Here is a 26315-nt window from a genome sequence, read left to right on the forward strand (position 1 = left end):
CAATGTAGCCTCAACCTCCTAAAACCTGGCAGCCAGCTCCTCCCGAGCCGTCACTGCTACTACACGCAAGGCCTCAACGGTGGACGCCATATGCTGTGTCCTCCGGAGCTCAAAGTAGCCCTCTTGGAAGGCCTGCCCCACCTGCCTCAATAAGGACTGCATCCGGGTCTCTCCAACCCCATCAGTGAGGCGCCAAGCCTCTAGCATCCCCAAGTTCTCCCTCTCAGGCCACCCGCCAGACTCAAAAGACCTCGCAAACTCTTCTCTGCATCCAGTGCAGACAAAAGTCAACAACCTCTCCATTCCTTCGACCACAGCGGCATCCTCCTGGAGTCTCGCAGAGATCACCAGCCGCTGAGCCCCTAGAGTCATATCGGCAATGAACTGCTCAAACTCTCCCAAACCCTGTTGTACTCCAACCATCACCCCCTCATCTCTGTAAGGACTCGTCACTACAACCGCGGGGGGTGAAGCAGCCCTCTGAAGCTCCCTCCTACTAGGAGAACTCCCTTCCTTGAGATCAATAATATCCAGAGAATGCATCTCCCTGCGTGGAGATAGAGTAGCCTCGCCTACAAGTGCCATGGGTGTGAGCTGATAGTAGCTCAACCAGGCACTGAGGTCATCCTGGAATGCGCTTGTTTCCACCATTTCCTCCTATATGTGACTCGGCACATCCTGCTAAATAGAGGCCCCCGCACCCTCCAAGATACCCAACTGCTCTACGGAGTCCACCATAGGGACTGCAATAGTAATAGAATCAGTCCCTGATGTGGTCTTGGACCCTTGGTGGTGTCATAGTGATCGTCACCCGAGATTGCCCAAAACCAAGCACTGGCACAGTGGTGACTGTACTGACTGTTCCCAATGAACGTGGCACCGCCAACTAGCAAGTCTCTGGTAGGCATGCTGGTGTAAACTGGACCCTAGCCGGATTCGATGCTGGAGTAGTGCTCGCTGGTGAGGATCCTGCGATGCCCATCGATTCCATTACCTCCTCCTCCAGCAACTGGTCACCCCCTCTACCTGCCAACCGAAAACTCCCTCCGCTCACCTGGGATGTGTCGACGGATTCCTCCCTGCATCTATCAGCATCCTCCTTATCTGCGTCCGACTCCTCTATCTCTGACTTCGTTTCTGACATGGCGGGCTTCTTCCTTTTCTTACCCAAACGTGCTTCAACACCATGTGTCAAGACATCCAAATGCGACCAGTAAAATATAGGCGGCTGGTCAGGTGCAACACGACCCTGTGGCTCCAATGGCTATGAGCCTAGGTAATCTATATGCGGACTGCATCAAGCAATAGCCCAATGGCGTGATAGGGCATGTAGAATTTCTTATACTGAAGGGTCATGAATTCCTCCATCCTATTTGCTAGCAATGATGCCCAATCGTACACCACTCCATTGCGCAGCCCATTCATTAGGATAATTTGTGCAATAGCTATATCCGACGCGCGGCTGGCACCTATAAGGCGACTCTTCACCATGGACAAGAAGCATCTCCATACTCCCTTCGCCAAAAATGATTTCTTGACCCCCCTACCCTTACCAACACTTTTGAGGCTATCCTTTTCTGCTTGTGTGAGGTTATCCCGCAACATCAATTGTAGCAGGGTGGCACGGACGTCTGGAGTGATTTTCTACAAAGTATCAATTTTTTTTCCCTTCAATCCAGGTATGCCAAAAACCCTTCTGAACTCGCTTGCCGTGAAGGAAACAGTTATCCGCCGGTGCTGGTAGTCAAATACGAACTTGTGGCGGTGTTTGTCATAGGTGCCAATCATGGCACGCAAAACTAACTCAAAATCTTTTATACAGAAAACTGGCATTTGTACAACCCAAAGTACCTGTGCCTGGCGGAGATTTTTGTTTATTGGGTCGTCATGAGGTGTCTTCGCCCACCAATTCCTGCAATCTAGTCCATTAAGACCCTCAAACACGATGTTGTCCACTGTCACCTCTTCCTTTACCTTTGCCGACTGGGTCTTTGGACGATGTTTCTTGCCTTTCTAAGTGCTACTCATCCCCAAGCTGCCTACAACATGCACTCCTGATGGAAAAATTCTCTTCCTTGTGTCCTTGCTTGATTCAGGGGTTCATCTCCCTCCCTGCAACTTTTCTTCTAACAGTTGCAATCGTTTTCTCCAATCCACCTTATTCCTGTTTGTGTCCATTGAACCCCGATTAATTGCTTTAATCTGATTTTTTTGCTTTTTAACCGCCTTGCACGTGTCGATCTCTTATTTGCCGTACGGTCGCCTTACCGTACCTATACCGTACTGTTCTGCTAACTTGCCTCGTGTATGGCAGTCGTACGATGATTCTGCCTTGTATTTCCCCCATGCTTGGGTCTATGTCGTATTGGTTGTACAACATGCGGTATAAATGATTGTGCGGGCCATAAAAAGTCGCTCACCGCACTACTATGTGAGCACGGGCTCCACCGTACGGTGAGCACATGACTCCACCACACGGGAGCACGCAGGCTCCACCGCATGATGGACACGTCGTGCCACCACACGAGAGCACACGAGCTCCACCACACGGTGGGCACGTGGGCTCCATCGTACGTTGAGCACGTGGTGCCACTGCTACGGTGCTCTTTTCTCTTCGTTTTTTTTTTCCCGGCTTCGTACGGTCGTATGGTTGCCCGTCGTACTTTTGTTTTTTCCAACTCTATATGGTCGTACGGTTGTCTGTCGTGCGTTTTTTTTGTTTTTTTCTTTGTAATATATATAGATATATATATATTTTAATTATTAATTATTATTTCTTTGGGACGATTCGAGGTCGGTCAATTGCCTCTGCTCGTGATACAATTTTAATTTCGACCCATTGGTGCTGCATGCAACCTCCCGTCCATCCAGTGTCCACAACTTCACTGCCCTGTTCTCTGCCACCTCGCGGACTTTATATGGTCCTAACCATCGTACCTTGAATTTGCCCGGTTTAATCTAATTAAGACCATTATATTTCATTACCAGTTGTCCTGGAACAAACCTCATTTGTTTCAAGTGCTTGTCGTGCCACAGCTTCCTCCTTTGTTGGGTTGCATCCGTAGCCCACTGGGCCATCATTCTTTTCTCATCCAGCTTGTTCAAGACATACAATCTCTCCCTTAGGCTCTCCATGTCCCCCAGTCTGTTCTCGATTGCAATGTGAAGGCTTGGTACCATGAATTTCGCTACCACAACAACTTCCTGCCCATACATGAGTTGGAACCAAAGAAACGGGACTCGGACTCGGCTCAGACTCGGCTGGTCTCGGGAAAGTGAAAAACTCAAGAAATTTAGAGATTTTTAAAGATTTAAAACTTGTTTCAGGCACCCTTTATTGAATACACCTTAAAGACACAATAACATCATCAAACTCGGCTCATTTGATTACATACACAAGTACACATCAATCACATTAGCATAAACGCAAATTGTAGCTGAAGGAAATAACAAACATAGATATATAAATATTGTCAAATGTATACAATATTACAAAACTCATGGACTAAAAAATCCATGTCATCATATGATCATCATCAAATGTTTCATACAAATACCAAAGGTAAATACAACTACAAGCCTATGGCTCAGAGGAGCCTGCACGGCTGCACTCTCCGGCCCCGGCCCCCTGCGAAGGTGTCTAAGGTAGGTCTTGGATAATTCGACAGCCATAGCCGCTCCCCGTGACACCATGCCATGCTCACCAACATGAGGAACATCCGTGTCACTATTTGCCTCTGAATCTCCTGTTTGTGCTCGTGCTCTCCGCTCCCCCTCTGCCATGGCTACAGTCTTAGCCTCTATATCTACCTAGTCGATCCAATCAGTGTCAGAATCGGAGCTTAAATTTTCCCTACTTCTATTGACGTTGTTTCCCCCCATATTTTTCTATTGGCTAACATGTTGTAACCCTAATTTTTCTCATTCTCAGGCGAAGGTTGTAGTGAACAAAGACGATACCATTCATTTAAAAAAAACTTTTTAAAATGTATTTTTTTTGTCATTATACTAACTGTTGACGTGTATTTTGTACACTATCAAACACAGAATAAAATACCTAAAGGTACCTTATCCTCTCTTGAGTAAAGCCTCTGATTGCTGAAGATATCGCGAAAAAGGATCAATCAGGATGACTTCAAGGTTCTTGTATGTAGGGTCTCTACGTGTGGATAAGCTCTTTGTGGTATGATGTGATTTGCTGGAATCACAAGGGGACTTACATTTGATGCCTGAACTTCTGATTTGCTTTGAATATTGCTGGAACATAGGATTTTCACTAGCTTAGATTTGAAAAAGGAAAAAAGACGAGGGCGAGGAGAGGATCTAATCCTAACACTAAGAATGTAAGAGCAATGAATGATCTTTGATGAAATTCTAACTAAGTCTTGTTTTGACATCATAGGAACATCTCCACAAGGTTAGTGCGATCTTCGAAGGAAAGCTTTAGGATGTTCAAATCATCACTGCAGGCATAGACACCATCAGGTTGATGCATATCGATGAAGAAGCAACAATCGAAGTTAAGCTTAAGCTGAATGATTCCAGTTGACTACGCAAGACAAGTCTGCAATCAACAAACTGCTAGTAGTATGGATATACGAATTTCACCATCAATCAAGCACATTTCTTCCACTCATCTAATCATAAAAGCAAACATGAGAAGTATACAGACCATGCAAATTGTCGAATCGACCCATAAATTTCACCATTTCTTCAATGAAGTTACAAGTCTTTTACAACAACATCTTGGCAACAATCTTTGCCTTCTCTCTCTACTCTACTCTAATTGCTATTCTCTCTCTATCTTCTAACTGCTTCCAACTATTCCTAACTATTCTAACTATTGCTAATTACCTTTACAAAATGAAATGCCAGGGCTTATATAGTGCCCTCAATACAATTTGATGGCTTAGATCAATTCGAGATCAATGGCTAAGATTTTACAATGAAAACCCTAATTAGGGTTTGTTACAACCATTACATAACATTTAATGCTTGACCAATGATACAATTGTATTGCTTGGACACATGTCCTCTCTAAAAAATTCAACCAATGAATAGCCGGGGTAGGTACATAGAAGTTTGTGCCACCTTCCATGAGTTAGGTACATTGAATCTGGAAATGCTGAGGTGGACCACACTGACTGGATGAGCGATGACTGGGATGCCACCTTGTCTGACACTTGTAACTTGGTAGATATTCAACTTAATTTTGTTGAGAAGCTAGCTTTAATTAATTCATCTGGAACTATTTGCTTCCTCAACGAACCCTTGTTCTAACTTCTTGTGTCCTTGATTTGCAGGATGATGATGTACCTCACCTTGGAATGCTGGATTGGAAGAGGTCGCCCTTGATGACGTTAGTCCAAAGAAGGCCGTCCTTGTCGATGCTAGGCTAGATCGAAGAAGGTCGTCCTTGTCCTCGCTTGATCGTCCTTGTCCTTGCTTGATCGTCCTTGAGGAGAGTCTTCCGACTTGTAGATCTTTCGAGCTTGGAGTCGCCATCTTGATACCTACACAACATTTCAAAATTAGTAATATATCTTGAAATCTAAAAATTAAACTTTAAAAGGAAGATTCAAGATTTTAATTTAGGAAACCTCATGATAAATCTTGAGTTATCATTTCCTAATTTAGAATTTTCAAAGAAAAATTTAAATCTTCAAAAAATGGTGCCAAGGTGATTACGCCATACCTCCACTTGGGAATTAATTCTAAAAAATGATGCAAAAATAGGAGAATTCGCTAGGCAAAATGTAGATCAAGACTCCCTTTAGCAAAATGCGCCCCCTTTAGCTTGGAAAAGAACTCCATCTTCCACTAGCTTCTTCAAGATCTGGAAATTCGCCTTCAAATACCTTCAAAACATCTGGAATTTATCCTCCAATCTAGCAAGAAATACGCCTCTCCAATAGCCTTCAAGATGAATTTCGCCCTTCTTAGTCCCCACTCCTGGTAGAAATTCGCTCCTCAAATTGCTCTTCCAAATCGCACTTGAAATGATGAATGAATGATTTGAATAATGAAAAACATGCCTCAAATATATAGAGCGCTCACCATTTTATTTCCATGGGCCGACTTGGAAAAATAGGCCAAAAGATAAATAAAAATTAATAAAAGAAGAGGCCGACTTGATAAAAACATTAAATAATACCCCAAGCGCTCCAATTTTATTTTATTTTTTTAAAATAATAATAATTAATTTTAAATGCCTTTATAATTAAAAAATTCGATTTTTTAGGCTCAAAATTAATTATTAAATACCATGCGCTTTTATTAAATGCCAAAAATATTTCAAGGTTTTATCGAATCTGGCATTTAATGTAATTTGAAGGATATTTGGTGCCCAATCATGAAAAATAATGGCTATTAACAAGATCGCTCTGGTCCCTTGGTGAGGGACAGGAGCGATCTCATTCTAGACCTCACACTTCTTGTTTTTTAAGTCCAAGACCTCATTTTTGACGTCCAAGATGGCATTTTTACTTAGAATTTCGAGTTCAATTTATTCGATCTTTGAAATGAGTGCACTTTAAAGCATTTTCGCCCTGGTCCCTTGGTGAGGGACAGGAGCTATTTTGCAAATCCAAGCTTATCCGTCCTTTGTTAGCCTTCCAAATTATATTCAATGGATAAATCATGTTTTCCTTGGTCTCTTCAAATCATAAAATTGTCTTGATCCTGCAAGAACAGTGCAAATTTGAAATTCAAGCTCCGGTCCTTCAATGAGGGACAGGAGCACTTTTGCAATTACAAGCCAATTCGTCCTTTGCTAGCTTTGAAAATTATCTTCAACGGATCGATTGCATCTTCCTTCACCCACCTCAAACGTAAAACTTGTTTTTCTCTTGCCCGAATCTTGTCTTGAGGGAAAATCGCTCTGGTCCCTTGGAGAGGGACAGGAGCGCCCTAGCCAGTCACCTTGGTCCTATGGAGAGGGACAGGGGCGAACTTGTTACTTAGGCCGATTTTCTTCATTGTGGCGTACTTAAGTTATATTCAACGGGCAAAACATACTTCCCTTGACCTCCTCAAATCGCGAAACCACTTAAATCTTGCAAGGATAATGCGAAATTGGAATTCAAGCTCCGGTCCTTCAGTGAGGGACAGGAGCGATTTTTGCTCTCAGGGCCAAATCTTTTTACTTTTCACTTCAAATTTCCTTCACTGAGGAAAATATCATCTCTTTACACGCCATGAATAAAAGTTCGAGTCCAAACAAGGTCTAAAAATGTGTATATGAATAAAATCGCTCTGGTCCCTTGGTGAGGGACAGGAGCGAATTTACCTATCTAGACAAATACTCCATCATTTCATCGTCCTTAATCAAGTCTGGATGCTCTATCACGTTCATTTTGTCCTCCATCATGCCTTTGATGTCTCAATTTGTCCAAACGAGTTCAGGAATGACTCCACTAAGCTTTTTCGCTCTGGACCCTTGGTGAGGGACATGAGCGATTCGCCTTGGACCCTTGGAGAGGGACAGGACTGCTTTTCGCTCTGGATCCTCAGTGAAGGTCAGGAGCGAAATTTGACTTTTTGAACTCTCTATCAGGACAATTTTAATGGAATATAACATTTAAGTATAAGAAAGAAGAAAGATAGAAGTTTCTTATACTTTAAGTTATATTCCATATATACTTTCAGGATGTTTGAGAGTGGTTTCAGACCTCCAGGAGTTATATTGCAAAATCTAGTTTTTTGAGGTTTTTCAGTTTCCAGACTTAGTCAAATTCAGGATCAGGACATTCCAGACTTAGCCAAATTTCAGGATCAAGACATCACTCAAGCCGGACTTGCTTATCCATGTGATCACCTGGGCGACACTCAAAATGCAAAGGCTAACTAACAAAACCCTAAAAGACCAAAAAACAAACCCTAAAAAACAAAAAAAAGCAAGGGTCCCCATTTGCAATGGGGCGATGTGTGAAAACGTCACAACACTAACCCAGCCAGTAGCCGAGTTTGGGGCTCAGGACTCACCGAGTTTGGCGAGTTTGAGCCAAACTCGCCAACTCGGCGAGTCTGGCGAGTTACTCGCCAGACTCGGACAAGTCCGAGTCCGAGTCCCAGAGACTCGGCAAGCATGACTCAGACTCGGACTCGCCGAGTTTAGGCGAGTCCGAGCGAGTCCTGTTTCTATGGTTGGAATGGACTCTGGCCAGTGGTCACCTTGTAGGTTGTGCGGTAGGCCCACAAGACAGAAGGTAATGTTTCTTCCCAGTCTTCTCCCTCGACACCGCAAGACTTGTAAATTACCCCCACGAGAATCTTGTTGGTAGCCTCGGCCTGCACATTGGCTCGCAGATAATAGGGGTTGGACAATGAATGAAAAATTTTCAATTCAGTAGTGAGGAGTTTGATGACGTGGTTCACAAAATGTCCACCCCTGTCGCTAGTCAACTGCATAGGCATACCATATCGTGTAATGATTTGCTCATAAATGAATCTTGTTGTACTTACGGCCGAGTTGTCAGGCAAGGCCCGTGCTTCAACCCACTTGGTTAAATATTTTTTGGCTACCACAATGTAGCGACATCTCCTGGCGCGGCTGGCCTTGAGTGGTCCAATAAAATCCAACCCCGAACACTCGAATAGTTCCTGAGCCTAGGAAGGGTTGAGGGGCATGAAATCCCGTTTCAGGGGCCTCCCTGCTCTCTGACACGTATCACAACCTACTATCCATTCTCTGGCATCATTATATAATATGGGCCACCACAGGCCTGCTAGCAACACCTTTCTTGCCGTAGTGTATGGTCCCATATGGCCTCCCGCGGGCCCCTCATGTGCCTCCCTCAAAACGCTTGGTACCTCTTACTCCATCACACACCGACATAACACCTGGTCGGGTCCCATTTTATACAACAATCCATTAATCAACTGAAACGTGCAGCTTCTCAACACGAGTTTTCTTCACTCTCCCGGTGGCATACCTTGGGGGAACATGGAGGTGGAGAGATATTCCTCGATGGCAGTATATCATGGTGGCAATACTGCAATCTTGAATAGGTGAGCATCAGGAAAGTCGTCATTCACCCCCTCTGGCGGTTCTCTAGACCTAATCCGGGACAACTGGTCAGCAATGACATGGCTCTTGCCAGGCCGTACAATTATTGTGAACGTGAACTCCTGAAGGAGCAGTAGCAACCTCCTTATCCTGCCTTGGATGATGGGTTTGTTTACCAGGTACATCAAAGCCTGGTGGTCCACATAGAAAGTGAAGGGTGTCACCAGCAAGTAGTGTCGAAATTTTTGTACAGCATAGACCATTCTGAGGGCTTCCCTCTCGGAGGTACTATAGTTCTTCTTGGCTTTCAACAGCAACCGACTAGCAAAGTAGATGGGATGATCCAACCCATGTCCCCTTCTTGCGCTAGTGTAGCCCCAATGGCATAGTTCGAGGCATCCACGTGTACGTGGAATTATCGGTCCCAGTTTGGAAAGACCAGAATGGGTGCTGCCACCAGTCTCCTCTTGAGTTCCTCAAATGCTTCCCCTTGTGCCGATTCCCATATGTACGGTTCGCCCTTCCTTGTCAGTTTCTCTAGTGGGAACGAAAGTTGGGCAAAGTTCTTGATGAACTTCCGATAGTATCCAATGTGTCCCAAGAAGGACTTGACTCCCGTCACATCAATGGGCGACTCCATTTCTACAATTACCCGAACCTTATCCGGGTCAATTTTCAGCACAACTTTACAAACGATATGGCCCAGCAACTTACCTTGTGGTACCATGAATCTACATTTCCGTGGATTTAAGGCGAGCCTGGCCCTTCGACATCTCTCCATGCACTCTCTTAGCACCACCAAGTGAGCATCTTCGCTACTGAAAATCGACCAGTCATCCAAAAAGGCTTTAAAATTTCCCACAGACATCTTATCGAAGATGTGAAGGACTATCCTTTGGAAGGTCGCGGGAGCATTGCAAAACCCAAACGGCATCCGGTTGTACGCATAGACTCCATCCTCCACCAAAAAGGCGGTCTTAAACTTGTCCTCCTCAGCTATCGAAATCTGGTTGTATCCTGAAAAGCCGTCGAGAAATGAGTACATTTCATGGCCGGCCACCTCCTCCAAAGTGTTTTCTGTGAAGGGTATAGGAAACGGATCCTTGATGGTGACTGCGTTGAGGCACCAAAAATCCACACAGATGCGGATCCGGTTGGCCTCCTTCAATGAGATCACAATCGGCAAGACCCACTCACTTGTCTCCACCCGAAATATGATGCCGGCCTCTAGCATCCATTCGATCTCTTCGTTTACTTTGGCAGCATAGTTCTTATTCATTCAGTACGGCCTCTTCCATAACGGTTGGGCTCCCGGGACCAATGGTATTTGGTGGACGCACAATTTTGGCAGGACGCCCTTCAGATCCTTGTAGGACTAGGCGAATACGTCCTTGTACTCCATGAAGATTTTGAATGTTGCACCCTTCAGCACCAGGCTCCAATCATCACCTACCCAGCTATTTCGGGGGTTGGCAGTGTCTCCTAAGCTAGTCTCCTTCACGGTGGGGTCTTCGTACTACATTGGTCTATCCTTTGAAATTTCATACACCAGAACTTCATTCACTTTGGTGTCTCCTTCCTTGTACTTTGTGTATTCTGGCGGAAACTCCTCACTTGGCTCGTCCTCAATTTGCAACAAGTGACAAGCAGGGTGAAACACTTCATAGTCTTCCATTTGCCAGTGGAAGAGTCCATTCAATGAGGAAGTGTCCTCTTCTGAGCATCCACCGAGTTCAACCACTCCTTCGTCCTTTGGTTCTCTCCCATCTTTACCTTCATAGGAGTCCTTCTCCCATCTGTTTGAATCCTCTGAATCCGAGTCAGATGATGCAAGTTCCTCGCCGACAACTTGGGTCCTCAGATCAATGGTGTACTTCCGGCCCCCTTTCTCCATGGAAAGGGTCATGGTTCACCTTTGCTGTCACCAACCACCCTCTCCCTAAGATGGCGTCATACCCCTTCTTCTTGAGTGGGATTACCACAAAATCTAGTAGGAAGGGTTGTGTGCCGATGGTCACCGGCTGGGCCATCAGGGTGCTGAGTGGTTTGATGTTGTGCTGGTCTACACCTACCAAGTTGAATGTGGGTGGCCATAGCGTTGGCTTCCTAAGCTTCTTCCACGTATCCTCCTGCAGCACATTCACCCTCGAATCTCCGTCCATGATGGTGTCTTTGAGGATAGCCCCGAGAATTCCCATCTCTACTACTGCAGGATGCCAACCACTATTTAAGGCCAACAACATTGGGTCGACCGAGGGGCTGACCGAAACTTCTGCCCGTGTTGCACCCCAAGGTGCCTGCGCAATGGTTTGTATGGAACTAAAAATGGCGGTTCTCAGCTGCGGCATTGTGTCTAGAAGGTCCTTCACCCTTATTGGCACCTCCATCTGCAGTACTTGCTCAATTATGTTATTTTCGGCTTCAGTACGGCATGTACTCACCACCTCTTTGTTCCGTCGTTCGGTCGTCATCTCACGCACAATGTTGGCTTTTGCCTCTCGTAATCTCTCCTCCGTACGGGGGTTGGGATAAGTGCCCTTTTTGGTATGAGCACAAGTGATTTCCTAATTTAGTTGTCTAGAGAGTCTTTGGCTCGGGTCCCGTGTCTCTGGGATCGCCCTTCATCCTTCTCGGTTTTCCTCGCCCAAGAATCTCCCGCGTTGGTCTCGTGCTTCTCAAGTCGCCTGCCCGGCCTCTCGAGTCCCCTTCCATCCTATCGGTTTCCCCTCCAGACTCTTGGGTGTCCTTCCGGCCTCTCGGGTCCCCTGCGCGCTTCTCGTGGTAGGGTTTCATTTTCGACCCATTGGTGGCAAGTCTATTTTCAATGGCCATCCGAAGACCTGGAACCACAAATTCTACAGGGACCACGGTCCCCTTCCCGTACATAACAAGAAGAATAATAAAGATTTTGAAAGCTGCAGCCTTCCACACAGGGTTCCAATTGTTGCCGACACAATTGATCTTCGGATTATCTACGTCACCGAGGTTTGGGGCATCTCCTAGCCTTTGTGCCAGCGGGTTGTGGCCACCTCCAGGCAGGACTGGTACACTTTGAGGAACTTGGAGTATGTCTCGGTTGGACGTGAGGTTGCCTTGGTAGATGCAGGGAGGGCTCGGGAGGAGCTGACCACCAGGTTGAAGGCAGTACTAGCGTGAGACATAGCTCAGCGTACCCAGGAGTTGGATGCCGAGAGGGCAGCGCGGGTGGCTATCGAGGACAAATTGGCTAGGGAGACAGTATCATTTGAGTAGCAGTTGGTGGAGGCTAAGACTGAAAAAGCGTGTTTTGCAGACAAGTTTGGTTTAGGCACAGGAGGATTGTGATGTCAAAGGAAGCACTAATGGTGAAATCCGCACTTGACCATCGGATGGTAGCAGAAAAGGGTTTTCAGGCAAGGACGCAACAGGTGTATAAGTTTCGGGCTCGACTGGCGTCAACAGTTCTGTTAATGTCATCTCTATTTTGTATTAAGTCGTCCGGAGACGACTTCTTTTCTTTTGGGGGGGATGATGTTGGCGGCATTATTGTATACGAAAATACGACTAGTTAATTATGTGTAATTGTTTTGGTTAGTTGGCAACCGAGGGCTGGCAGTTGCGGTGCGACGGTTGGCGCTCGCACCCCCTCGGTATCTTTATATACTTCAAAATGTAACTTGCAACACACGAATTACGAATGGAATAACATCTCTTATACTTGTCTGATATCTATGGCATATCTCTGCATCACGTGTTTTATGTTTTAAGCTATTCACCCGAGAGGGCAAACAACAAGTACTGGGGTGCCTCCTCTTTCTAGCAATCCCGTGCAAAGTGTCCCCACTGGTTGCATGCCCAACACTGAATCATCGATCATCCCTTCGCATCATACTACATTCAACTCCGATTATTGTTGTTATTATTGTTGCCTCTTCCCCCCCTTTAGTTACCTCTGTAACCACCAGATGATGTCGTGGTGTTGGCTTGAGGCCGCGATGTGCCTGCTGTCACTAACGGCTGCTCTTGGGTGAAGAGCACTTGGTTCCCGCGTGTCTTCATGTTGTAGGGACATTCTTTGGTAGAGTGTCCCAACACTTGGCAAATATCACAGAAGGCCTTTTTTGGACAAGAGCCTTTTGTGTGACCTTCCTCCTTACATTTTGCGCACCAAACTTCCTCATTTTTGCTGGTACTTCCCTTCATGCTCTTGAATTCCTTCATCATGCGATGCATATCCTTTTGAAGGGCTTGCACCTTTTTACTCGACCCCTCGTCGCTGCTACTTCCGTCCGAGGAGTCCTCTTCAGAGGATCTGTCTTTCTTTTTCCTAGATGTCTTCCCTTCACTCTCCAGGTCCATTGCCTAGTTATAGGCATCATCATAGGATATCGGGGTACAATTTTCGTATTCCTTCTGAGTGACGATTTTAAGCCCTCCACAAACCACCTTTTCTTCTACCCATCGCTGGGCTGGTTATCTATTCTTCCCAACAATTCCTTGAGGCATCGGCTATATGCTCGAATAGTCTCACTTTTCCCTTGCTTGGGGCTCAAAATTTCTGCTACAGTTTCATTATCATCTCTAAGGAGTCGAAACTCCTTTTCGAAGGCTTTATGCAATTCATCCCAAGTTATTAGTTGGGTTTTGTTAGCGTCCGAGCACCAATCGATGGCTACTCCTTCTAGGGTGGTGGGGTATTGCACCACCTATTCCGCCCTGTCAGCCACGCCATTGGCCGACCAAATTATTTCACATGTACGGCAATGCCGTACAGGATCTTCTTTCCCATCTCCGGTGAACTTTAGCAATTTTTATCGATTCGCCACTACGTTTCTTGGTGGTGGCCCAATCTGCCCTCTGGAACTCGAATTTGACCCTCCAGGAATTCCTCCTCCATACACTGGTCCTCCCGAAGGTACTCCGCTGAGATTTGGTCCGTTGGGTCCCACCAAGTTGCTCTGACTACCAAGGTGTGATGAGCCTGTCTCGAACAGATTGCTCCTACTACCGTGACCTTGTGTCCTCCCGACACCTTCGGTCGCACCGATATCCTCGGCCTCTTTGTTCTCAGTCTTTGTCTCGTCTTCCCTCCTAGTCTTGGCACCTCTATATGGCGTGTACGACTCTACCGTACTGCCGTCACCAATATCCTCCAATGTTAGGGAAAGGTCCCCCAACCGTTTCTTGGTGGTTTCTATTAGTGTGGAAACTTGGCCCTCGCCAAAGCCATTGTTGTCATTTCCGCCGCTTCCTTCCTCGACAATCCTCTTGAATCTTCTTCTTCGTTCTATTTGTTGCTCGAGAATTAATGCTCGTTGAGCGACTTCAGAGTCCCCTATGTATTCCTTCTTATTTTTGTCCTTATTTACCAGATTGGGCATTAATTCTAAATTCTCCTTATGCAATAGAACAAGGCATCATATTGAAAAGAACACTTTTATTAATTCATCCCTCGTATAGAATGTATGTCACTACAGTGGGGGTGTTCTTGCTTTATTCTCCTTCGCTCGTACATATTCAGGGATTATTCACCCCTTGGTTGGTTTCATTGCGCTCCTCCTCTTGGTGCTCGTGAAACTCCCGTAGGATTTGCTGGTGTCGGTTCTCCCGATAGGTCTCTTCCTTGCGATTTTGGAGAGCCAAAAATGCCCGTGCCAGAAGGTTGGGCAAATTGCTCATCAACCGATTTACCGTCGGGCTTACACCAATTGCACTCCACACATCATCCTATGGAATATCTTCCATGGTGGCTTCCCTTCGTATGTGTGTTTCAATCGCCACCTGGAGGATGTAGGAGAAATCTTTCCTGAGTGCTAGTTCTCCCTCAAACAGTTGTTCAGGTTCTTCGTCCGGGTTACTGTGCATCCCTTTGGCCAATGGTTGTCCCATTATCTGTCTGCCATGTAGTATACTCCCGTGCTCCGGATAAATTTCGGCAACAGCGCCAGATGTTTTCCCTCTGGGTGAACAGTTTAGAACATACAGATAGAATGCTTAACGAAAGACATAGATACCAGATAAGATCACGCAAATATAAGAGATACTATTTCCATTCATAATCATGTGTCTTTACAAGTGGCCTTCCATGGTATATAAAGATACCGAGAGGTGAGAGGGGCAACCGTCACACCTTTAACTACCATCCCTTGGTTACCATACTAACAAAGACAAGTACTACTTAATTAACTACGGTTTTATTCTTGTACAATATTACCGCCAACATCATCCCCCCCCCCCAAAAGAAGGTCGTCTCCAGACGACTTACAAACAAAATGGGGAATACATTGCTACAACAGAACCCAAAATCAAAAACTAAGGGGGTGCAGAGGGCGTCCCTGATGAAGAAGGCGCCGGTGGTGGTGTAGTGGTGGAAGCCAATCACCCACGCAGCTCGTACACCTGCTCAGTCCTCCTCTTCAGATCTCGTTATGCCACCATCTGCCTCTCCATTGTAGTCTTAACCATATAGGCTGCCTCCAACACCTCCTTCTCCAACCTGCCGATGCTCTCCAATGTACTAACCAATCAAGTCTCTAACAAAGCTCGGGATGCGCTCTCCTCCTCCAATTGCAAAGCTCAAGATGCTCTCTCCTCCTCCAACTGCGTCTCCATCCTCATCCTGGTTGCCCTTTCCTCTTCCAGCTGCATAACCAAGGAAGACTTATCTGCTACCAGAATGTCCATTGTTGTCCAAGTTTGTGCCAATGTAGCCTCAACCTCTTGAAACCTAGAAGCCAGCTCCTCCCGAGCCGTCACTGCTGCTACGCGCAAGGCCTAAGCAGTGGATGCCATATGTTGTGTCCTCCGAAGCTCAAAGTAGCCTTCTCGGAAGGCCTACTCCACCTGCCTCAATAAGGACTGCATCCGGGTCTCTCCAACCCCATCAGTGAGGCGCCAAGCCTCCAGCATCCCCAGGTTCTCCGTCTCAGGCCACCCGCCAGACTCAAAACACCTCGCAAGCTCTTCTCTACATCCAGTGCGGACAAAAGTCAACAACCTCTCCATCCATTCAACCACGGCGACATCCTCCTGGAGTCTCGCAGAGGTCACCAGCGCTGAGCCACTTGTAAAGACAAGTACTACTTAATTAACTACGGTTTTATTCTCGTACAATATTACTGCCAACACAACAATATAGTGTTACGACAGAATGGGAGTTGTGAGCTTTATACTAGTAATGTTGTTGTTCCCATAGTTCTTCGCAGAATTACAATCTATGATTTGCAAATGAGTAGATTTCCCTTTGATCAGCAATCAAGTTTGGTTTGGTTTGATTGTGGGCAGATTATTGATGAGTTCTCACAAGTTTTACTGCAAATGGTCATGACAGCTATACCAAATACCATTCCTACATTGGTTGATTTCAATTTCGATGATGACATAGACTCCATTGAGATGTTGGCACAGAATTTTATCCGTCAAGTACTACTTAATTAACTACGGTTTTATTCTCGTACAATATTACCGCCAACACAACAATATAGTGTTAAGACAGAATGGGAGTTGTGAGCTTTATACTAGTAATGTTGTTGTTCCCATAGTTCTTCGCAGAATTACAATCTACGATTTGCAAATGAGTAGATTTCCCTTTGATCAGCAATCAAGTTTGGTTTGGTTTGATTGTGGGCAGATTATTGATGAGTTCTCACAAGTTTTAATGCAAATGGTAGTGACAGCTATACCAAATACCATTCCTACATTGGTTGATTTCAATTTTGATGATGACATAGACTCCATTGAGATGTTGGCGCAAAATTTTATCCGTAGTAATGAATTCAGATATTCCAGTTTGGGTTATGATAATCTGTTGAATGGATAGAAATCAGTTTTCATGCAAACTGTTTGTTTAAAAACCTGTGGAACAATTGGTAAAATCTGGAGCAAATATCCATAGGGGATATTTCAACTTTATTCTGTGTTTGAAGTGTCATAAAAACCACATCAACAGGTTGGCCCTTAGCAACAATTTTTTATATTTTTTTAATTTCTAATTTCCTTGCACCTATAGGAAGGCGAGCATACAATAGCAACACATTTATGGAATTAATAAACTCCCATCCATAGCCGGCCTTTGACATCAATGACAACAATTTCCAACACATTGACAATAAAATGGTGACAATTTGTTAATTTGTGTGTCGACTATCATATGAATTCTCAATTCAACTCTAAAGTTATGTACTATGGTTTGATAATGAATATGATGAATTAATTAATTCTAATAATATGAATAACTTAAATTTTTAAAATTTCCTTAATTTTCTAATTGTTTCCTCCTGCCATACAAGAAACACATTCCCATATTTCTTGCTGTTCCTATCCTAGAAACATAGTGGAACAATGAGAAATTATCTTACATTCACTATTTGATATAGTGGAATTTGCTAGTTCTTTATCTCTTTGACCAACATTCAATGATCTAATCAGTAGCTATTGGAGTGGCAATGTCACAGTTCAATTTTCCGTACTGCAATTGCTCAGCAACATTTGATGTGTCCGAGAGTGACAGATGTAATATTCCAAGCTTTCGATTGGAAGGTGTAGACTGGCTACAACAAGATCATCGATGGATGTAATATTCAATGGCAACCTACTTCTGCATAGAAAGCCAATAAAAGTAACATTGAAGGTGGTAAAAGGTATTTTGGATACCAAAATGTCCACAATAGGAGGATGAGTGAGAACCCTTAGCAAAAGTTGGCAAGGACTTGTGGGAAGACAAAGTTTAGTGAACTTATACTGTAAATGATGTTCAATTTACATTCAATATGCAAGTTATATTCTAGTTGATATTATCTTGTTCTATGTATTACTGATTTAAAATATAAATCTGACTATCTTCTTTTGTATGGCAGGTGAGAGGAGCATTTATTAATTTCGATGTCCTTTCTCACAAATGCCATTTGATTAATATAGCAAGCTGGGTACGATCAAGCAATGCCTTGACCGGTCATGTCTTTTAGACATGGCCGATCAAGACATTACTTGATCGTGCCCCTTCGCTAATCATAATAATAATACACTGTTTATTTACCAACCGATACCAATCGGTGTATGCTTACATTAACACCAGATAACAATCGGTGTATGCTTATCGGTGTGTGCTTGTCTTAACACCCGATAACAATCGGTGTATGTTTATTCTGCCACCCGATATTAATCGGTGTATCACCCGATATCAATCGGTGCAAACATATGTTAACATCGATACTAATCAATGTTTGGTTGACCCGATAATTGTTTGTTTATCATTAAATAAGTTAATAAATCGGATTGCAATGGTTAACCTGATTTAATAATCGGTGAACACAAATAATGTAACCGATATTAAATCGGGATTCTATGCTATAGAATGATAATCGACACTTAAGCATTTTGATCGAACTAATTAGATTGATCATATACAAATGAAGAATGGTTTATCAAATGAAGGCTTGAAGTTATTCATCATAATTATTGATAGGATAAATGATTGAATGAGAGACTTCATTTATCTCTCATTCAATCATTTATCTTACCGAAGCTATCATGCATTAACATATACAACATCCCATCCCAAAAACTAAATGCAAGGAAAAGTAGAAATTGTCAAATGTACAGCTTGAATAATTGGGCCTAATTGAGCATTAATGGATTCAAAGTATCACTAATCATATGTTGCACATTGTAGATCGAAAATGCTAAGTACCCAAGAAGGACAACTAAGAAGATCTGCCGCAATCTTGGTGACACCCATCCTATATTTTATCACCAAATGAAACCATTTGATTTAGATGCCTACTTTAAATGTTGACATTCTTCAATCTCAGCCTAAGAATAAAAAATTGTATGGTTTGTAATCAATGTGGAGAAATATCTCCATACTGAGAATATAATTATGCCACTAATTTAATGCATTGGCCAAGCCGTAGGATTCTTTATCCAATGTAATGTAATAGAGCTTGGCTTGTGACGATGGTTCAGAATGATATATCATTCAATATACTCCTTGATTAAGTGTTACACCCATGGCATTCTGGGAAATGTCAATCTCAAGCTTGAACAGTTGTTACAATTCATAGAGCAGAAGCATTGGAGCAAAGAAAAGAGCCTCTTTGAATCAAAAAATGTTTGAGTGGTCTATGAGATCCAATTAAGATCCTATTGATTGATGAGGTAACGAAGAAGATTGGCAACATGAAAGTATTTACAAATGAGCTTTCTATAGAAATTCATGCCTCACAAAAAAATCCTACAGATCTGAAATGTTGGATGGAGTGAGACAAGCCTAAAGGACCTTAGCTTTATCTAGACCTTCATGTAGTCCATGCTCATTAATGAACCCAAGAAACTAAATGAGGTATGACCAAATAAAGACTTCATCTCTGACTGGGAATGATGTTGAAGAAGATCGACAACTGTCCACACATTAGCCAAGTGCTCATCATAGGGCTTTTTGTAGACCGAGATGCCATCAAGGTAGATGATAACAAATTTTCCATGATGGAATTAGAAAACATCATTAATGATGTGCGTGAAAGTGGTAGATGCATTAGCGAGGTCAAAAGGCATCACCAATCACTCCAAGAATCCTAACTTGATCTTAAAAATCATCTTCCAACATCTTGCAAACTCATCCAAAATTCAAATCAAGCTTAGTGAAGTACTTGGCAACTTGAAGATGGTCAGAGAGATGATCAATCTTGGGCAAGGATTGTGGTTCTTTGCAATGATGAATCAATTTTGTCAAATTTGGATTAATTTTTTCTCATTGCTACAATGGTCAATCAAAACAGTTTCTATAGTGGATAATATATATATAGCCTTTCATTCATGTGAATGCTAAAAAGAAAACAATGTTAACACAAAAGCAGCCATTACAGTTTCCCCCTATGTTGCCAAATAACTTGAAAGCAATGATTGGATGCCTCCATGAAGGAATACAGTGTTGTCTGTGGGAGCATTTTACTATCCCTTTAATACTTTTTTTATCACTTTTTTCCCCATAAAGTTGGTAAATCAACCCAATTTCCATTCACTCAATAGGGTGCGATCGATTAAATATTTTGGTTTTTCCAATAGATAAAAAATGACATTAAAAAGTGTGATTCAGTATAAAACTTGAGTGGCACTACTTTTTTAGTGGTGGCTGGGTTGCCCACCTTTCTATAGTAGGACTATGGGGTTCAAGCGGGACCCCAAGTTGACAACACTTAAAGCTAGATCTAGTAATTGTGGATGATCTTAGATCTAAATACTATATTCCCACAGGTCCCTACCATGGATTATAATGTCCCCTTTTCAATTTCTTTAGTTCCAAACTTCCAAGCCTTAGCACACAGTATATAAACTTATGCAATTGGTTATTAATATGAATCCCTGATTTTTTACTTGTTGATTTAATAATTATTGTCGAAATTAAATTTATTAGTTTGCTTTGCATACTCAGAAATCTGTCCAGACTTATATCAGTTATTATTTTCTATAGTATTGTCAATTTCCTTCAAGTCTACAGAAGTTTAATGCCTTTAATAAATAATTTGTTACTCTGCCTCAGGGGTTTTGTGTCCACAAACACAGCAAGAAAAATAAAGGATTTTCATCCTTTGATTTCTGCCATGAGGGGTTACTTCCTCAGGTTCAATGAAGCACAGTTCCATACTCTAAAGGAGTAATGATCAGATAATAAAAGACAAATTCTTCATATGACGATTACTTCTCCTTATTTGGTTTCTCTTATATATCATTTTCCTTCAATGGTTGTGATTCTTCACATGCCCCTCGACTTTTGATTAAATGATAAATCTACATTGATTTTATATTTTATATTTATTTTTGATATTCAATTAATTATTATTATTATCTTATTTTAAAAAATGGGGGCAATATTATATGGATATGGCTCTATTACATAGATTTTCCTAGACCACTATCCATGGTAGGACTATTAGATAGATCTGATCTACAATCTATAATATATATGTAAGAAAATTCTATTTCGTAGGACAGACCTACTCTTCCTAATGACCAAAGGGAGCAAGGGATACAAAACAACCCCCACCATGACCACTTTGATTTGTGTTAAGAGCATGACGATATGTATCCAATATCACTTTATGTTCCTTCTTAGCACAATTAAAATAGAAGATCCACAATTAGAAGTGTTGGGTTGGATCTTAACCTCTTCAAGCATTTGCTTGACTTTTCACTCTATATCAACACTTTCAAAGGGTGTATTTGATTGGGAAAATTAAGAACCTAGTGCCAATTCAATAGAAAGTTAAATAGGATTTAAAGGATGAAGTCTTTAGGCTCCTCAAAAACATCAAAATATGCCTCAAAAAAGATTTGATTGCTTTAAGAAGATGTTTGTGACTTTATTTGCCTTACCATATGATACAAAGAGTGAGAAAATTAAGCAAATTTACCTATTTTATTGCTGGCCTACTATCAAGTCACGCACTAATCGAGGAAGAATGTGATTATCCATAAAAAATGGCACCATGATCATATTCAAAAGGTGCTTCAACCATAAAATTATGATAATCTAAGGGAGTGATATTACAATCATTAATATCCTAGAATGGCTCAATGGCAAATAGGATAGAACATTTACAAGACATAACTGGGAATGTCCATCCTTGAAACACCCCAAGTGGTATGGGTATGAATGTGTCATAGTTAGCAATTGAAGATTGTCTACCAACTTTAGTGAAATCAAGTAATTTTGACTACCCTTATCAAGGAAAAGATCTACAATTTTTCCCTATTGTTTTTTAACTATAACATCAATAGCTCTTTGTAATAACCAAGGGGACAAATTTGCACCAGAATAGTTTCTTTAAAATCCATTTTAGTATTAAATTCTAATTGATTGCCTCTAGAAATCAGATGTGAGACTTCCACTAGGTGAAGGCCTTATCATTCGTGTGAATGATCACTACTTTGATTTGTTGGAGCTTTATAAGATTTGATGGCATCTTGAAATGTGCCTCCAAATAGTGAATTGAAGAATCTAACTTTGTCTCCACTACTTGTGCCATCAAAATAGGGAACGGATATCTTGGTGTCCAGAGAATTAGATCAATTGAAGAAATGGAACTAGTGGTCCTCTATTGGCCCATGAGTTGTTAGAACATGCTCATTATCTGATGCAAAAGTTGAAGTTGGAATGCATTTTTCTATTTTCTTTAGCTGTGTACCTCTCAGGTGACAAACTAGACCAAAAAGGGATTCTATGTTAAGCTTGGTGTACTAGTTGAATAATGCATCAAAGAAACTAGCATAAAGCAGAATGACACAAATAAAAACTAACATTACTAGGATCGACAGTCTATAAGAAGTTTGTAGAATAATAGGAATGAGAAATGACATTCAATTTATATAGCAGGAAACTGACAACAAATGAATATTAATAAAAAATTGACTGTTGATTTGGGTAGTAGAATTTTTAAAGAATAAAATTGACTACAAATATTTTGAAGGAAATGAATGTTGACCAAAAAAAATATGAAATCTGCAACTAGGAATGCCTGTATCAGCAATCAAAAACTTCATAAGTAGCCACACAGAAATATTAAACTTTAGAAACAAAAAAAATTTGAGAAATTCAAACAAACTTATTGTTGGGCAATGTGCTGTATACAAATCGGGATATATCAAGGGTTACGTAATCTGAAATTCAAAAACATGCAAAAAAACCAGATAAGGGAAGACTTAATCATTAGGCAACATGCTGGATATATTCAAGGAGCACATCAAAGGCTGAACAATCTTCAATTTGAAAACATGCAGAAATTTTCAGGCATAAGGCGGCCTAACTAATAAATTATTAGTCTCCAGTACCAATATGCTAAATGTGTCCGTGCATATTTTGAATACATAAGATAAGTCTGTATATATAAGAAAAAGGCCTTACAATGTCATCTAGCACTCTTAGCCATCTAATTGTGGTTATTTATTTTTACTTGCCCATTACAAATTGTTCCAGCTATCCATCTTTTACAGCTATTACAGCTGCCTATCAACTTTGGAATTCATTGCTACCTAGCCTTAATAGCTGTTCCTGCTGTAGATATAGTTTTTAATTAATTTATATCTGCTCTTTATGGTTGTTCCAGCTTCCAACTACTATAGATCTAGCAAAATATACACGTCTTACTTTACTTTATTTATATCACTCGACTTGCATCTGGACTTAAGTTAAATTTCTACATACATGGTATGTCCTCATCAACATAGCTGAAGCTCAGAAATTTAATATCCAGATCCATCAGCAAAGATGATATTAACCTTCCTGCCATTTTTCCTCCACTTCTGGAATGGAATCAAAATCTGCTCCACTCAGCCAACAGTAATTGGCATACTCTTCTTTCAATCTGATTAGTTATTGCTATAATGCTGGTCTGCCAGATGCCTGAGGCAAGGCCATAAACACTAGTGGCAGATCCTTGGCATCAAAAATGAGATGTTAAATGTGAGCACAATCTTCTTCATATCTTTGTTTTTGCATTGCACCTTTATATTGTTCACCTATTTCTAATCTTATATATTCAAGCTTGAAAATTCATATGGTACAAAAGTAAGCACAAGGTGTGCCCATGGACGCTGGACATTAGTTAGATGTGTTGATGGTTTCTCACAATGAATTGTGGTACCTATAATAAATTATTTTGGTGATTTCCCACAATGAATCATGGCACTTACGATGTCCCGTAGTGTACAATCTTAATGCACTAAAAAGTGCATATGTGGATTCCTTTTTAGTTATGCTAGTATGGTTACAAATTTCCATTGCACCAGTCAACATAAAGACTTTATTCTACTATTTGATTGCACTGATCTGAACAAAAGTTGTGTGAGTCCATTATCATGTAAGTTGTGTTGATCACCAGAAAATCATGTATCAGTGAAAGTCGTATTTATGTCTTTCAACTCAAAAGTTGTGTTTACATCAATTGTTGTAGAAGTTGCGTTGATTATGACAAGGTTTGTGTTTGCCTGTTGCCACAGCCTATTTGCTTGCACTTTTTAACTTAACGATTCCAGTTGCATTGGTTGACACAAGAAACATTTCTGTTTCAAAATTGTCTATATTTGCAAGAAATCCCCAAACTTCCAGTTGCAGGCTATGATATCCATACTTGCTCCTGGAAATGATTGTTATTGAAGCATTTATAACAGAGACAATAAAATGAGATACAAACAAATTTATCAAAAGAGGCTTCTTCCATCTTTTCAGTTAATTTTCCTTTGCTAAACTAGCTAAGACCAGAATGTATATGAGATTCAGTTAAAGCCTATCTAGTCAATTTCCAATGTCAGGGTTTAATGAATTACATTTATTATTTGTGTTTACTTTTTGTGCCCATTGTTTACTTCCATGACTTTCATTTTTCTTTTCAGCCTATGAATACAGTTTTCCCTTTTCAGCAAATCTTGTTTGAGACTCACTCCAATTGCCTTATCAAATTTCTAGCAGTGCCCCTTTTGTACTTTAGTTGCCATAAATCATTGCCGTCCACTTATTTCTCCTCTTCAGATGCAAGAAATTTTTATTGTTGTTACTGCTTACCAATGAAAATGAATTCAAATCTCAAATATTAGTTTGTGTTTCATATATTTTCTTTAGCCCTGCACAAGATGGAATAAGAGACTCCATCCAATCTACGGATTGTTGAGTAAGATAAGAACAAGAGGAGCATCACTGAGGTACAGAGAACAGTCAGATTTGATCAGATATGGTCTTCTGAATCCAAAATATAATGGTTAAATAGTTACACCCAATCCATAAGTACTCCCTATCCTGCCAAACAATAAGTTCTACATAGAATGGCATTAACTATAAAACTTCATACACAAATCAATATTCCAAAGATTGATAGACAGGATGATCAATTGCCAGAAAAGAATTGGACTCTAAGACCACAACCTTCATATGCAAGAAAGTAACATTTCCAAATTGCTGAGATGTAAGAGAATAATTCATGTATGCAAGAAATTAAAATTTCCAAATTGCTGAGATGTAAGAGAATAATTGATCTAAAAGACTAAAACTCTGACTTTTGACTGTAGAGTGATTGCATGTATTAGATTTCAGAAGAGAAAGTTACATGTAACAGGAATGAAATTCTTGCACGTCTTTACGATAAAATTATTTGATAAATCTTCTTCTCCCTCATCTACTCCTGCAAATAACTGAAGTAATAAAATGAAAATCCACATGACTTGGTGATCAGAGCATGAAAAATAAATTGCATACCTTATAGCATTATTAATTAACACCTGCAACTCCTTAATTACTACACAGCACAGAGTCTCTCTGTAAATTATAATCAAAGACTAATGCATTTCTCTAATCACCTCAAAAACTAGTTTCTAATTCAACATCATATCTTTTTCAGTGAAATTGAGATGTAATAGAAAAGACCCAGCTACATCATGGTAGAAAAAAATTTCTCATAGACCTCCCATATAGCCATAAACTTCCCACAAGATAGTTAATGTGAAATAAACATGATTTATCAGCACGAGTTAACAAATTTTCCCTTCAGATATGACTCACATGTTATGCACTACATGATCAAGTTGGACATCTACCTGATTAATTTAAATTATATAAGAGATGGCAAAGAATAGATGGCGAAGACAAATGACTTCCAAGAGTCAATGCTTTTACAAAAAATCTATCCTGGTACATACATGCATACATGGCTAACAAAACTACAAAGAAAAAACCCATTAGTAAAAATGCAATGCTACTCAAAAGCTAACACTATATATTAATAAGCAATACTAATGAATCCCCATGGTGAGAACAAGAGTGTGGCCATCACAATACCTATCATAGATAGGAACCACATTACGTTCATTATCAGCATTCTAAGTGGAGTGTGCCTCACTAGGTTATTAATCTGATCAAGCTCTGCCACAATCATCCAATCCATAGACCAATAAGGTTAAGCCTCTTCTAAAGTTAATATCTAGATTTTTATGTAACCATAATTGAAGCAAATTCTATGTCCATTTTATAATTCAGTGCCAACAGCTCCTGATTGAAGATGAGATGCATCAAGTTCTTCTATTTTTCTATTTTGGCATTCAGTCATGCTTACCACAATATGACAAGAACACTCCAGAATCTGTGTAAAAAGAACTTGCATGGCTATCACAGGCTTACAAATCAAATCCAAGTTCTGTTACTTCTTTCTCCGGACATTTTTAATTTTTTTTTAATAATTTATTGGAAGGAAAATTTATCTGAATTAAAAATGGTAATATATGAAACATAGAAGTGAGCCTTGAAAGGTTGTCTCTGCAGGGTGGGTAGATGAATAGGCCAGCGCGCGCA

General features: G+C 41.3%; 1 protein-coding gene across 5 annotated transcripts in view; it reads right to left on the reverse strand.

The window, feature by feature from the left end:
• The window catches only part of LOC131055417 (thylakoid membrane protein TERC, chloroplastic), a 316462-nt gene that overhangs the window by 103187 nt on the left and 186960 nt on the right, over nt 1–26315 (reverse strand). For all 5 annotated transcript variants that reach the window (XM_057989901.2, XM_057989900.2, XM_057989899.2 and 2 more), the window contains one exon: nt 25078–25162. In XM_057989901.2, the coding sequence (XP_057845884.1) occupies nt 25078–25162 (85 nt within the window). The remainder of the gene's footprint in view (nt 1–25077; nt 25163–26315) is intronic.

This window comes from Cryptomeria japonica, chromosome 8 (assembly GCF_030272615.1).
Source record: "Cryptomeria japonica chromosome 8, Sugi_1.0, whole genome shotgun sequence".
NCBI classification, from domain to species: Eukaryota; Viridiplantae; Streptophyta; class Pinopsida; order Cupressales; family Cupressaceae; genus Cryptomeria; species Cryptomeria japonica.